Source organism: Mastigoproctus giganteus, chromosome 11 (assembly GCF_048544385.1).
Source record: "Mastigoproctus giganteus isolate SK-2022 chromosome 11, ASM4854438v1, whole genome shotgun sequence".
Classification (NCBI taxonomy): Eukaryota; Metazoa; Arthropoda; class Arachnida; order Uropygi; family Thelyphonidae; genus Mastigoproctus; species Mastigoproctus giganteus.
The window spans coordinates 6,664,549-6,679,574 of NC_143585.1; the positions used below are offsets into that span (position 1 = coordinate 6,664,549).

Sequence of the window (15,026 nt, forward strand, 5' to 3'; positions counted from 1 at the left end):
CTTTTGATACTGTTGCACATGGAAGACTGCTGCACAAATCGGAGAATGTGGCATTGGAGGCAAATTGTTGCTATGGATAAAGGAATGGTTGAGTGGGAGAAGACAGAGAGTGGTAATCAATGGACACTGCTCTTCGTGGACTAATGCTATTAGTGGAGTCCCTCAGGGTTCAATGTTGGGACCATTGTTGTTTTCTGTATTTATAAATGATAGTGATGATGGTATATCTGGCTTAGTGTGCAAGTTTTCAGACGATACAAAGGTTGGCAGGGTTGTTAAGGACACTAATCACAGTACGCTGCTGCAACAGGATCTAGAAAAGTTGAGCAGATGGGCTGAGAGGTGGCAAATGAAGTTTAACATTGACAAATGTAAAGTACTACATATGGGAAACAGCAACCCCCAGAGCAACGTATCAACTTCCTTGTACTACACTGACAGCAGTAGAGAATGAAAAGGACCTGGAGGTAATTGTGCAGGCAGATATGAAGTTTTCTGAACAGTGCAGATGGTCTGCAAGAGTAGCTCGTGGTGTCTTGTCAATGATATAAAGGAATTTTTCTAGCAGGGATAAGGAGGTGATTATCCCCTTGTATAAGGCAATGGCCAGGCCACACCTTGAGTACTGTATTCAGGTCTGGAGGCTTCATTTTAAGAAGGATGTAGAGCTGTTGGAACGAGTACAGAGAAGGGCAACAAGATTAGTGAATGGAACGAAGGGTTGCTCTTACGAAGAAAGGCTTACGTTTTGCAGATTACAGTGTCTGGAGACCAGGCATCTGCAAAGTGATCTGATTGAGGTGTATAAAGTCTTGAATGGTTTAAGCATGCTCAATGCTAATGGAATTCTTCCTCTTGCTCAGAATAATCACCTGAGAGGATATAAATTCAAATTGAGGAAAGACAATTGTTGGATAGATTTGTGAAAGTTTGCCGTTTGCCTCTAGCCGGCGGGTAGTTGATTGGTGGAACAGACTTCCATCTTTTGTTGTGGAAGTTGATAGCCTAAATAAATTTAAGGCTGAGCTGGACAAACGGAAGGGTGAAATGGGAGCGGTTTTTTTTTTTTTTTTGGCTGATGCTGCATAAGCTCGCTTTCTTGCATCGTATGCCTCTACTATTGCTAATGCTAATTAGGTTCCTGCTTGCTCAAATCACCAATACTCTAAGCACACCTTGCCAATACTGGCTGTTGCAGCCAAAAACAGTAACTCCTGGGATGCATGCAAGCATTACTTTGACCCATATCATCAGACAAATGTGAATATATATTATTCCTATGATAGATACACATATAAGGTAATACAGATAATTACTTCTGTGCATGTAGACGAATATTTATATATAAATATAATCATTTTATATATATATATATATTTTTTTTTATGAAAACCCCAAACACGAAAGGTATCAAAACCTATAGTACTTAGTACCGTGCATGGGTTGAAGGAGAAGTATGGGGGGAGGGGTATGCCGGAAACTTTGCTCTAGACACTAAACATGGGTTTCACCACTTCAAGCCTCCAATAAGCAAAGTGGTGGTATTTCACTGGTTGATGAAAGTCATCTACCACCTACATATGTAACTAATAATACTGGTAGTGGTAATAGAATTAATTCAATAATGTACTGTTTCTTATACGTTAAGTAGCTGACTGAGGTGCAATAATAAATTCTAGCACATGTAAGCAGTGATGCCTATATCATTATGATTAAAGCTTCCTAATTGTGCTTATCCGAGCACAATTAGTAAAAGAATTTAAAAAGTGAATTTATACTTACCTTGTATCATAGGCTGTTCATTTACAGAAGAGTGGACAAGCAATCTCAACAATATGAAGCAGTTTGTTGTAAACTATTATTCACTCACAAGTCAGCCATTTTGTTTGTGAGCACCTACAGACTCAAACAGGAAAGGGCATTATATGACATACTGGAGCTATGAGACATGAAGGCATTCAATGAAAAATGCAGCTGTTTAGGAAAAGCGAGTTTTTAAAATGGGAAGGATATGTGGTTTTATTTGTTGTGCTTACTTCATCACTAGTTATCATTTGGAGATAAAACTGGTCTTAGTGTCAAGTGGTAAAGAATACTGTATTTAAGTGAACTGGCTATATTTTGTTACAGAAAGTGATCCATTACCATGTTCACATCATGCTATTGCTGAACAAGATAATTAGCCTCACAGAGACAGTTTTTCTATCGATAATGGGCAATTGACTAGTTTTATGATAAGGAGTGAGATTTAGATTTTGGATAATATGCCTTTTATCCAAATCTTGAAAGTTGTCACTAAGATAACCTGTAACAGCAGTGATTTTGCTTAAATTTGCTGTGATGTTGCTTATACAGGTTGTAGGAATTGATACAATCAGCAGGGGCTGTTAGATCCACACTATGGTCGAGACCTGGCCCCTTCAGCCTTTCATACATCTGGGCCTAAAGTGGCATTGTTTCTAGCAAGTACTTCAACATAGATATTCATGTTCAACATAAAGTGCATTGTTGACTGTTAGGGTTACCCTGAGTTTTTCCAGAAGGGTACGAATAAATTTGTCTCATTCTATGATGGGACAAATACCTTAATAAGAAAAGTGACCATTTTGAAAAAATATGTGGGGGGGGAGGGGAAGAGAAGAGACAGAGAGAAAGGAATTTAGCCACAAATGCCCTACCTCTTCAAGGACAACAAAGCACTTAGCAGGCAAAGGGGAATGTAGTTGCTTCTATTAATGCCTTTATCTATGGGCTGCATTAGAGTAACTAAGAGTAAGAATTGGTGCATTTATACTTACATGTACACCAATGCTAGTAGTAAATAAATTTGATGAATTTGAAGTGCTGATCAAGGCATCAAAGACAGATATTGTTGGGATATCAGAGGCATGGTGTCACACAGATATAAGCAGTGCATAAATGGAATTTAGGCAGTACAATGTGTACAGAAAGGATAGACAAGGTAGGAAGGGAGGAGGGGTTATGCTGTTAGTTAAGAAACACAAAAATCTAAGGAAGTGCAGACAGTTGACATAAGCGGCAAATTCAATGTTGAGTCTGTTTGGTGTGACAAACACTGGGAAAATGCGAGTTTCACAGGTGGCGCTTGGTGTGTAGTGGCTGCACACGTGGTCTCATTATTTAATAACCACATATTATATCGTATGGTATAGATATGTACCTTGATTTTCATGTAATTCCATTACAGTATCATTGTCTTCTCTCAAATACCTGTGTTGCATTATTTTTGGACCACCCCTATACACAAACACAGTGACTTTCTGGTATGTACAATATTGAAATAGGAATAGTTCTTTGCTATAAGTCTACCAGTGATGGAAGTGTGTTGACCAGGCATCACAATATGACCATTCATATTTTCTTATGCATTACCTATTAAAAAGCTACTCCACACCAATCCCACATTTTACAGATGGCATTTTATCAAAAATGTAACCATACTTCCTTTAATGACGAAATATAGATTCAACAACTGATTTAGATTTTCTAAAATACAGAATGACCAAAATTCCTAGAATATTATAAAACAATATATATTCAAAGTATTCACTTACCTTACTAAGCCCATGTAGTCTCTTTAGACAGAAAGCCATCATTTCCTTTGATTCCAATTCACAAGGGACCCAATAGGAAGGAGGCTGAAGGTATCTATTAATTATCAAAATATTGTGAAACATTTATTTGTACTAGGAAGACAATCACAAAAATGGAACAAAAGGAAATCATACAAAGTTATGACAACTGAGTAATTAGGTTTTATTAACTCATTTAAGTTTTATTTAATCATTTTTATTCCATAAAAGGTAATTTGGTTTTAAAAGCACATATCTTTCTAGAGAGGAGAACTAATATGACAAAGGAACAGCCTGTTCTTTTGTCATATTAGTTAAGTCATGGATCAGAAAGAGACAGAAAAAGCAAATTGTGCTGTTTGAAGATAATAGAGCAGATAATCTGTGGCAGCCAAATCCTCTGCTTGCACCTTCACGATGGTGGGACTGTTAGTAATCCTGGGTATAACCTTCATGCACAAGTACATGGTGGGTGACCACCCAGGTGTGAACCAACGTAAGCAGGGGTTGAGGTGTGGCGCCCACACCACATGGAGGAACGCCGCCCCTCTATGTTACCAGGCAATACTAGGTGGTAGATGACTCTCATCAACCGGTGAAATACCACCACTTTGCTTATTGGAGGCTTGAAGTGGTGGAACCCATGTTTAGTCTCTAGAGCTAAGTTCCGGCCAACAATTCCCTATCTCTTCCATCATGCAGTATGATTGATGATTTTTGAGGTTATGATGAATGTCGTGGCGAGATCCAATATTCCTTACATTTCGAGGGTACAGCTCTAAAACGGTGTTCGCAGGCCGGCCGCTAGATAGTACACCGGACCAAACCTATTGGTAACTCTCTAGGAGGCTTCCGGATCAGCTAGTGTATAATCTTGCTACCTCCACTCTGCCAGATAGTGACTGGAGGGAGTCCGAGTAGTGTGTATGCGGGGAGCATTGTTGAGGCCACGTTATGTCAAGGATCTGGGTATATTCTTACCACATGTACGCCATATCCAAAAATTTCATTACTTCATACAACATGTCCCACCCACTTTTTCTTACTATTGAATACACCATGAATTGTCAAAATAATAGAGCAAGCTTATCTGCGAAAAGATCTAAACCTCCCAAGGACTTCCTAATTCATTTCACAAATATACGTGGTCTCAATTCCAATCTCAACGATGTCCATTTCCACTTGCAGTCTTCCAAACCCCATGTACTTTTTCTGACTGAATCTCAGTTATCAGTTGATTCAACTACTGCTCATCTCAGATGTCCAAATTATTTGCTGTACGATTCCTTTCCCTCAAAGGTGGTACTTGTGCATATGTCTGTTCTGATATTCCCTGTCAGACACTTGGCAATTTGGAATCTCCTATCTTTTATCTTTGATCTTCTCTGGCTTAAAATCTCTCTACCTCATTGTGTAAAATTCATCTGTTGTCTCTACCGTTCTCCCAACTCCACTAATCACTTGGAGCTCTTTGACTTCCTCTCTTTGCAACTTGACTTTCTCCAGTCCAACTTTCCTAACAGTGAGGTAATTTTCCTTGGTGATTTTAACGTTCACAACTCCAGCTGGCTTCCGTTTTCTAGTCACACTGACCCAGCAGGTCGAGATGCTGAGGCTTTTGCAATTACTAATGACCTAGCACAGATTATTCATTTACCTACAAGAATACCAGACAATCCTAATCATACAGCCAATACGCTTGATCTTTTTCTCACAAACAACCCTTCTAAGTACAAGGTTGAAGTGAGAGGTCCTTTAGGCACTTCAGATCACAACTTGGTGATTGTCTCTTTTCCAATGGAACCTTTATCTCATGGCTATTCCCAACCTCGTATTGTTCGGCATTACAAGTAGGCAAAATGGGATGACCTGCAAGACTTCTTTTCTTCTTTTTCTTGGTCTGATTACTGTTTCAAAACTTCTGATATCAACGTTTGCTCAGATAGTGTCAGTGAAATTATTCTTGCAGGAATGGAATCCTTTATCCCACACTCCACTTTAAAATCTCGTCCTTTATCTAAACCTTGGTTTTCCAATAAATGTGCTAAGGCTGTCCAAGAGAAGAACGTTGCATATCGTAATTGGCTTGTTTCTAATTCTTCAGTTTCATTTTCTGCCTACACCAAAGCTCGCAACAATTGTAAAGCAGTTATTAATCAGTCCAAACTAGAGTTTGAACAGGCTAAGAGTAGAAAACTTGCTTCTTGCCCTTATGGTAGCCGAGCATTCTGGTCTCTTGCCAAAGCTATTGGCCAAAACCTTTGCCCATCTCTGCTCCCACCTCTGTCCAAACCAGATGGTTCTGTTGTCACTTCAGCCAAGGATAAAGCTGACCTGCTAGCATCCCATTTTTCTTCCAGCTCATGTATTAATGACCTTGGTAAAACACCTCCCACCATTCCTAACACGCTCCATTCAATGCCTCCTGTGGTCTTCCGTCAAAAGGATATCAGAAGGATTTTGATGAATCTTAATGCTACGAAAGCTCCAGGTCCTGATGGCATTTCTCTACTTGTTCTCAAAACTTGTACCCCTGAACTTACTCCTATTCTTTGCCGCCTTTTTTCACTTTCTTATTCCAAAGGTGTTTTTCCTTCTGCTTGGAAATTTGCTCATATCCAGCCAGTTCCTAAAAAGGGTGACAAATCCCTCCCATCCAATTATCGTCCCATTGCAATTACTTCTACTCTTTCTAAAGTAATGGAGAAATCAATTAACCGCCAACTTTTAAACTACCTAGAAACCTTCCACCTGATCAACGATTGCCAGTATGGATTCCATCAGTGTCGATCCACTGGTGATATTCTGGCTTATGTTACCCATTTATGGACTAATTCAATGGAAAGGTTCGGTGAAACACAAGTAGTTGCTCTTGACATCTCAAAGGCTTTCGATCGTGTTTGGCATAAAGGTCTTCTAAACAAGCTTCCATCTTATGGTTTGCCAACTGTTTTTAGTAATTGGTTATCCAGTTTTCTCTCTGATCGCTCACTGAGAATGATGGTAGATGGCTCTCTGTCTTCTAACTTCTCCACTAATGCCGGTGTCCCCCAAGGTTCAGTTCTTTCCCCCACTCTTTTCCTCTTGTATATCAATGACCTTCTTCCATTGACTGGAAATCCTATCCATAGTTTTGCCGATGATAGCACATTGCATTCAACTTTCCATTTTGAGAAACCTTGTCCAGCTCAATCAGCTTCAAGTTCTCGAAAATCTGCTGCCAATTCCTTAAATGCCGATCTTCAGGTAATTCTCCAGTGGGGCAAAGACAACTTAGTTGATTTCAACCCTTCTAAAACTCAATCTTGTCTTATATCTCGCAAAAAGGATTCTTCTGCTCCTATGCATATCGTTAGTGACACTCCGATTTCTAGGCAAAATGATATATCTCTTTTGGGGATTACCCTGACTTCTAATCTCTCTTGGCACAAGCACATTACAAATATTGCTTCCTCTGCATCTAAAAAACTTGGTTTTCTCTTTCGCTCTCGCTGTTACTTTTCTTCCAAACAGCTGCTCACTCTGTATAAATCGCAAATCCGCCCTGCCATGGAATATTGTTCCCACATCTGGGGTGGTGCCCCCAAAACCTCTCTCAGGCTTCTTGATTCCATTCAGAAGAGGGCAGTTAGGTTAATTAATGGTTCATCTCTAACAGAGTCTCTCCACTTGCTTTCTCATAGACGCACTGTTTCTGCTGCATGCCTCTTCTACAGATACTTCCATGGGCACTGTTCTTCTGAATTGGCTTCTATAATTCCCGCTCTCTCTTTCAAAACAGTCCGAACACGTGCTGCCACCAGCCAACATCCATTTACTGTCCAACTTTTCATCTTCTTCATTTAACTGCCGTTTTCTGGAACAACCTTCCTTCATACGTATTTCCTGAAAATTACAATCTACAGAAGTTGAAGTCCAATATCAACAAATATCTTCTTTCGTCTTCTCAACCTCCAACCCAAGCACAGTACTAAGCTATAGGTTCTAATACCTCTCGTGTTTGGGGTTCTCATAAAAAAAAAAAAAAAAAAAAAAGATAGAAATGGATCTGACATTGGATTTTCTAAATTTTGTGAACTTCAACCCAAGTGGCATGTCACAGTTGGTGCACCAGGAACACATTCTGTATGTGTATGCACAATCCATCAAAATGTCAAGCTAATGCTAGCAGCAAGTCCTGTTGAATAAGATTACAAGGTTCTCATTGGTAAAACAATCTGTGATTTGGAGTCAAAAGATTGTATGCTTCATCGGTATGAAAAATGTTCAGGAATAGATGAATTAAAAAGTTTCTAGAGAATAGTTTTGAAAATAATGGACCAGAAGATATTACCGAATTCAAGCAATGGATACACGCTGACTGAGATACACTGGACACAAAGCAATTAACAACAGAAGATTTTATTGAAGAGTTCAGTACAAAGATATTTAACCCTTCTTGTCATCGCTACATTGCTAAACATCAAAGCTACCATTTGAAGTCAACAAAGGAAAGCCTAATGATAGGAGAATTGGTCACCTTGATGGATTTTTCAGAAAATGATTCATTTGTTGTGCAAGATGCTGTTCAAGGGTTCCAATGGGAGAATAGCCAGGATATATTGCATCCATTTGTCATTTATTACAAGGATGTTAAACTTCAGAATATAAGTTTCAGCATAATCAGTGACTGCCTTCGACATGACACAATTGCAGTGCATGTTTTTCTAACCAACTTAATTGAATATTTGAAGAGTTTCATACACATACACAGAAATCAGGCATATTTAATACTTCAGTGATGGTTCTGCAGCTCAATACAAGAATTTCAATAAGTTTATTAACTTGTGTCATCATCAGAAGGATTTTGATATCAGTGCTGAATGGAATTTCTTTGGCACTAGCCATGGCAAGTCACCACATGATGGAATTGGTGGAACAATAAAACGTTTGGCAGCACGTGCAAGTCTCCAACACCCAATTGAAAACCAAATCCTGACACCAAGAAACATGTTTGAATTTTGTGACAAGCATGTGACTGGAATAAAATTCTGTTTTGTTTCTCAAGAGGAAATTGAGCAAGTAAGACCATTTCAAGAGAAAAGATTCAGACGGTCATACTAATGCTGGAACAAGAGAAAATCATCACTTCATTCCTATGATGCAAGACAGATTTGTATTTGCAGAGTATCAAATGACACACAATTTGTGAGCTCATGTAGATTAGACTAGCTCTAATCTACATATAGTGAAACCAATATTCAATATGTGCCAATTGTTAATTTACAACCTGGCCAATACATTGCCTGTATTTATGATAATAATTGTGGATTGGAAATATTTGTGAAATTTCATTTGAAGAATATGACTTATTGGTAAATTTCATGCATCCTCATGGATGCAGCTTGCTCATTTCACTGGCCTGCTGGATTCCTGAACAACAAATTATTGCCAAGCTTCCAGTTCCAAAAACAGCAACAAGGAACGATAATATAACTTGCCTTTAATATCATTGTTTAGATTGTAAATTTAATAATTATTGTGAATATAATTCATTCTACTGTATGAATGAAATGTAAATATTGTAACATATTATATTTACCCATTTTTTTATTGTAAATGTTTTATATATATATATATATATATATATTTTTTTTTTTTTTTTTTAATTTATAAATAATCTTTGGTAGTAATAAATTTTGTGAATGAAATTAGCACACATGGACTTTGGTCCTGGTGGCACCTTTTAAGGAAGTGCTTAACACGTCCATATCCAATATAGCTTGCCTGAAGTACTAATATCAACCATCAATAAAAAATTACAGTCCATTATGAAGCAGTGACTCAATATCTTCACACTCACATATTTCAAATTGTATTGTGTTTTAAATAAATTTTGTTGCAGTTATAACTTCTTTCAAGCTTAGAAACCAATAGAACATCATCTTTATGCTTGGAATCCTGAATATAGACCACTTTTCAGGCTTGGGAACTTGCACTAAAGAAACCCATACAATTTCTTTTCTTGCCATTTGCACCCCATTGTAAAAAATACAGATCTTTTTGTGCATGGGTTCACTCTTGTAAATGCAATAGTTCTGTCCTTATTGAGATGTGAAACTTCACCATCAAATAAGTATGCAAATATTATGTGGAAAATGTTTAAGGCAATTTTTTAGGCCTTAACTAGCATGACACAAAACCAAAAAATCATGATTCTTGTTGCTTAAAACCTGCTCTTTCCAATGGTGGAAAAAACAAGAAAATTGAAGGTGTCCCACATTAAAATATTTTCCCCCTAAAGATAGGTCAAATTTTGAGTCAATCTTTGAAGGAAAATATCTCAGCCAGAAAACAAGTATAAGAGCTGATATTTAGTTAGGCTGAATTCATGCAGTTGGTAAGTGGAATGTCCAAAGTTATGACTTTCAAAAGTCTTGCTTAAATTTGTTGCGACAAATATTTGGTGCCAGTTTTAGACTGCACTGTAAAAAATGTGAAGGTTTTTGAGCCTGGACAACAAACGTTTTGCATTCTCTGCCAAAAGTTAACTAGGTATACCAAGTTTCAGAGCACTACCTCTCATGTTGTGCAACTTAAAACTGAAAATTTGTGATCTGCTTTGCGTAACATAAGTGACCTCCACAAAAAAGGTGCTGGTGCTTCAAGCATACTATATTTTGAACTGAATTTTTGCACAGCTTCTTTGGAAACCTGTTTAAACATCTACACTAAGTTTCAACAAAATTGAAGATGGTCGAGCAGGGACCATCTTCAAAATTAGGCCACTTGACATGGAATCACCTAATCCCAATTTTTGTCTGTTTCTGAGGCTTATGATCAAATTTTGCTTAAAATCTCACATGCAATAGTTATCTGTCAGATTTCTGTAATTGGCAGCCAGTTTCATTTCTGTCCACTCTCACTAACATGACAATAATATGATGGTCCCAACTCCAACTAGTGGTGTTTCTCAAGGTTGTGCTCCCTCATGCACACTTTCTTTCCTGTATATTAATCCTTCTATCAGCAAATCTGCTGAATTTGAGGGCCAGGTAGTATTCAAATTGCAGTGAACTCCTGTGGAGTAAGTTTTTCATGAAAATGTGTAGATAAGTATAAAAAAATGTGCTAATAATGTGAACATAATTACTAATACATTAAGTTCATTAAAAAAATAATATATATATATATATATATATATATATATATATATATATATATGCACATTGCATAGGCTAAATACCTGTTACATCCTCGGCAAAAGTGAATCATTACTTGTTTGGGAATTCCTTCAGTAATGTCAACTTGTGTTCTAATACAACCCACACACATATTGGCAGGATTAGGTTCTATGGTAGTTCCACACTGACAACATAAGCTGAAAATTAAAAAAAATAATAATAATAAATAAATAAATATATAAAGAGATCAAAACAAAATTTTTGGTGTCAATTAACTTTACTTATACAAACATATACAGTTCTTAAATAATTCCAATGCGTGGTTGAAGAGGGGAACAGGATTAACATTCTATTAAATATTACATATGAGGGGTGACAGTAAAGTTCCTGAACTGGTTAAATGAAAAAACACAAAGTAAAGGAGCTCAAAAAGGTTTTATTTGATTAAAAATAATCACCACCTGATTGAATGCACTTATTACACCATTCTCTGAAATAAGTCAGCGAGGTGTTCAAAGATAATTTCCAGTTCGGCAGTTAGTTTTTCCTTTATGTCCTCAACATTCTGAAATCTCTTTCCCCTGAGAGCAGCTTTCACCTTACAAAAGAGGAAGAAGTCAGACTCTAGATTGGGAGAGTAGGATGAATGGTTGAACTATACAGTGCAGTGTGTTTTGTAAGAAATGTCATAACAAGCACAAAATGGGGGGGGGGGGGCATTGTCACACAACAAAAACCAGCTATCAAAATTTCAGCATCCGGAATTTTTTTTTTAATTGAAAACCCCAAATGAGAGAAGTATTAGAACCTATAGTACTACTTAGTACCGTGCATGGCTGAAGGTCGAGAAGACAAAAGAAGATCTTGTTGACATTAGACTTGAATTTTTGTAGATTGCAATTTTCAGAAAATACAAACGGCAGAAGGTTGTTCCAGAAAATACAAGCTGAATGAATAAATAAGGCAGAAGAAAGGTTCGTTCTGCAATTTTCAAGCGGGACACTAAAAGGATGTTAACTGGTTACAGCATGTGCTTGGACTGCTTTGGAAGAGAGAGAGAGAGAGAGAGAGAGAGAAGGGGGGGGTAGGAATTATAAGAGCCAATTCAGAAAAACAGTACCCATGGAAGCATTCATAGAAAGGGCATGCAGCAGAAACAGAACGTCTATGACACAGAGACTCTGTTAGAGATGAGTTCCATTCAAAAGAGGGCCTAACTGCCCTCTTTTGAATGGAATTTGGAAGCCTGAAAGAGGTTTTGAGGGCATTGCTCCAGATGTGGGAACAAAATTCGATGATAGGACAGATTTGTGATTTGTACAGAGTGAACAGCTGACTGGAAGAAAAGTAATGCCAAGAGTGAAAGAGGAAACCCAGTTTTTTAGATGCAGAGGAAGCAGTATTTGTAATGTGCTTATGCCAAGAGAGATTAGAAAACAGGGTAATCCCCAGGGTAATATGATTAGGCAGGGAAAAACAGGGGCTGCAGGCAGAGGCAAAAGTGATTCTTGCACTGCTATTAGAATGAGGAGCAGCATGGAAAGCAAGGCAATGGAGATTTCCAGGACTGCTGGGAGTCATAGTGGTACAAATAAATATATGGGCTGTGTTGGGTTGGCTAAGAGTGGAAACAGGTGCATGTAGACGAATGCTAGGAGTATAATTAATAACGTTGATGAGCTTGAAGTGCTACTCATGGCAGAGAAGAAAAATGTATGGGATGCATATAAATTATCAGGTGACACAGAAGTTTATGGCAGATATAAGCTTGTCAATAATCAAGTCACAAAGGAGGGTGAGGTTACGAGAAATCTTTGGCAAAGGATGCAAAAAAAAACAGCAAAGAGTTCTTTACTTATGTAAACTCTAGAAGGGAAGGGATGAATCAGATTGGACCACTTAACATAGATGAGTTGACTATTGATGATCATGCTCAGGTAGCTGATAAACTGAATGAGTATTTTGCATCTACATTCACACATCAGGAGTTATTAAATGAGGGGAATGCCAGAAGTTTATTAAACTCTAACAGGGAGCTAAGTGATTTTGTAATAACCAAGAGCAAACTGGAGGAGAAATTGTTGAAGTTAAACATAAGGAAGGCAACTGGGGTGGATGGGATCTATTAATGGAGGCAGCAAAGGAAGTAAGCAAACCCTTAACCATAATTATGAGAGCTTCCTTGGACTCAGGTGAGGTCCCCATGGACTGCAGGTGTGCAAATGTATCACCAATTCACAAAGGGGGTTCAAAAGGTGACAAGTAACTATAGCCCTGTTAGTTTAACTTGTCTTCCGGGGTAAATAATGGGGTCACAGGTTAAAGAAGCATTGCAGGATCATCTAGATGAGACTGCAGTAATAGTTAAGACACAGCATTGGTTTGTTAAAGGGAGGCCTTGTCTGACCAATTTGATTGGATACTATGATGTGGTCACAAAGGAACTGAATGTCAAAAATAATTTAAAATCATAAAACTTGGATTTCAGGAAAGCTTTTGATACTGTTGCACATGGAAGACTGCTGTACAAACTTGAGAAGTTTGGCATTAAGGGTAAGTTGCTACAATGGATAATGGGATGGTTGAGTGGGAGACGACTGAGAGTGGCAGCCACTTAATCAGGCCAAAATGCGCTAGTCCCAATGTGTGCCAAATAACCGGAATCAACTGTATTTTAATAATCCTAAAATTTTGAAAATGATTGGAAATGTTCCAAAGTTATAGAATTGTTTCTATAGGTGAGGCACTGGAATCAGAATTGAACCTAAAACCTTCCCATGAAGAGGAATTGAATGCCAAAAGTAATTTTGATATCATATACTTGGATTTTAGAAAAGCTTTTGATACTGTTGCACATGGAAGACTGCTGTACAAATTGGAGACGTATGGCATTAAGGGTAAGCTGCTACAATGGATAAAGGGATGGTTAAGTGGGAGAGGACAGAGAGTGGTAATCAATGGGCACTACTTTTCATGGTCAAATGTTATTAGTGGAGTTCCCCAGGATACGGTGTTGGGCCCATTGTTGTTTTGTATATTTATCAATGATATTGATGAAGATATATCAGGTTTAATGTCCAAGTTTGCTGATGATTACAAAGGTTGGCAGGGTTGTTACTGACAGTAAAGACAGTATGCTACTTCAACTGGATCTAGATAAGTTGGGCAAATGGGCTGAGAAGTGGCAACTGAAGTTTAACATTGACAAATGCAAAGTACTGCATATGGGTAGCAATAACCCAAGAGAGATGTACCAACTGTGTGGTACAACACTCAGGGTAGTGAAAAGTAAAAAAAATCTGGGGGTAATTGTGCAGTCAAATATGAAGTTCACTGAGCAGTGCAGATGGGCTGCCAGGGCAGGTCATGGAGTCTTGTCAATGATATATAGGAATTTTGCTAGAAGGGACAGGGGGATGATTATCCCATTGTACAAGCAGTGGTCAGGCCACCTAGAGTACTATGTACAGGTCTGGAGGCCTCATTTTAGGAAGGATGTAGTTTCTAGAACAAGTACAAAGAAGGGCAACAAAGGGGTGCTCTTACCAAGAAAGGCTTAAGTTCCGCAAATTGCAGTGCCTGGAGAGTAGGCACCTGCGATGTGATCTGATTGAGGTGTATAAGGCCTTGAATGGGTTGAGCAAGCAGAATGCTGATGGGATTCTTCCTCTTGCTCAGATTAAGAACCTGAGGGGGGGGGGCATAGATTCAAACTGAGGTAAGACAGTTGTAGAATAGATGTATGGAAATTTGCCTTTAGCCAGCAGGTGGTTGATTAGTGGAACAGACTTCCATGTTTTGTTGTGAAGTTGATAGTCTAAATAAATTTAAGGCTGAGCTGGACAGGCATTTGGAACGAATGGAGTGATGAAATAGGAGTGGGTTTTTTTTGGCTGATGCTGCATAAGCTTGCTTTCTTGCACCGTATGCCTCTACTAATGCTAATGATGTCGTGCAATCAGAGTGCCATTGAAGATAAGCATAGGAGAAAAATCATTTTTGGGAGATATGACAGGCAGGGTCAGCTTGAAGTAGGTGCAACCTCACCCAACCCTGCACTCTGAAATGTCCCGAGTACAAGGCCTTTCCCATGCTTGGGATCGTTCCTTAAAAAAATACTAGGATGCACATCCACCCAATAAGCCTTTGGCTAATTCTACACATTTTTCAGACTTTTTTTTTTATTATTATTAATATATATTTTAAATTTTCTTTCCATATATGTGCATGTATTAAGAATACTAAATAAATATCAATATTTTTATTTAAA

At 38.1% G+C, this 15,026-nt stretch overlaps 1 protein-coding gene across 1 annotated transcript in view; it reads right to left on the reverse strand.

Annotated features, from left to right (window-relative positions):
• Positions 1-15,026, reverse strand: part of Nmd3 (60S ribosomal export protein NMD3) — a 140,627-nt gene that overhangs the window by 92,268 nt on the left and 33,333 nt on the right. Inside the window, exons 2-3 of the mRNA XM_090385310.1 lie at positions 10,819-10,953; positions 3,576-3,669 (exon numbers count right to left, since the gene is read on the reverse strand). Of these exons, the coding sequence (XP_090241436.1) occupies positions 3,576-3,669; positions 10,819-10,953 (229 nt within the window). The remainder of the gene's footprint in view (positions 1-3,575; positions 3,670-10,818; positions 10,954-15,026) is intronic.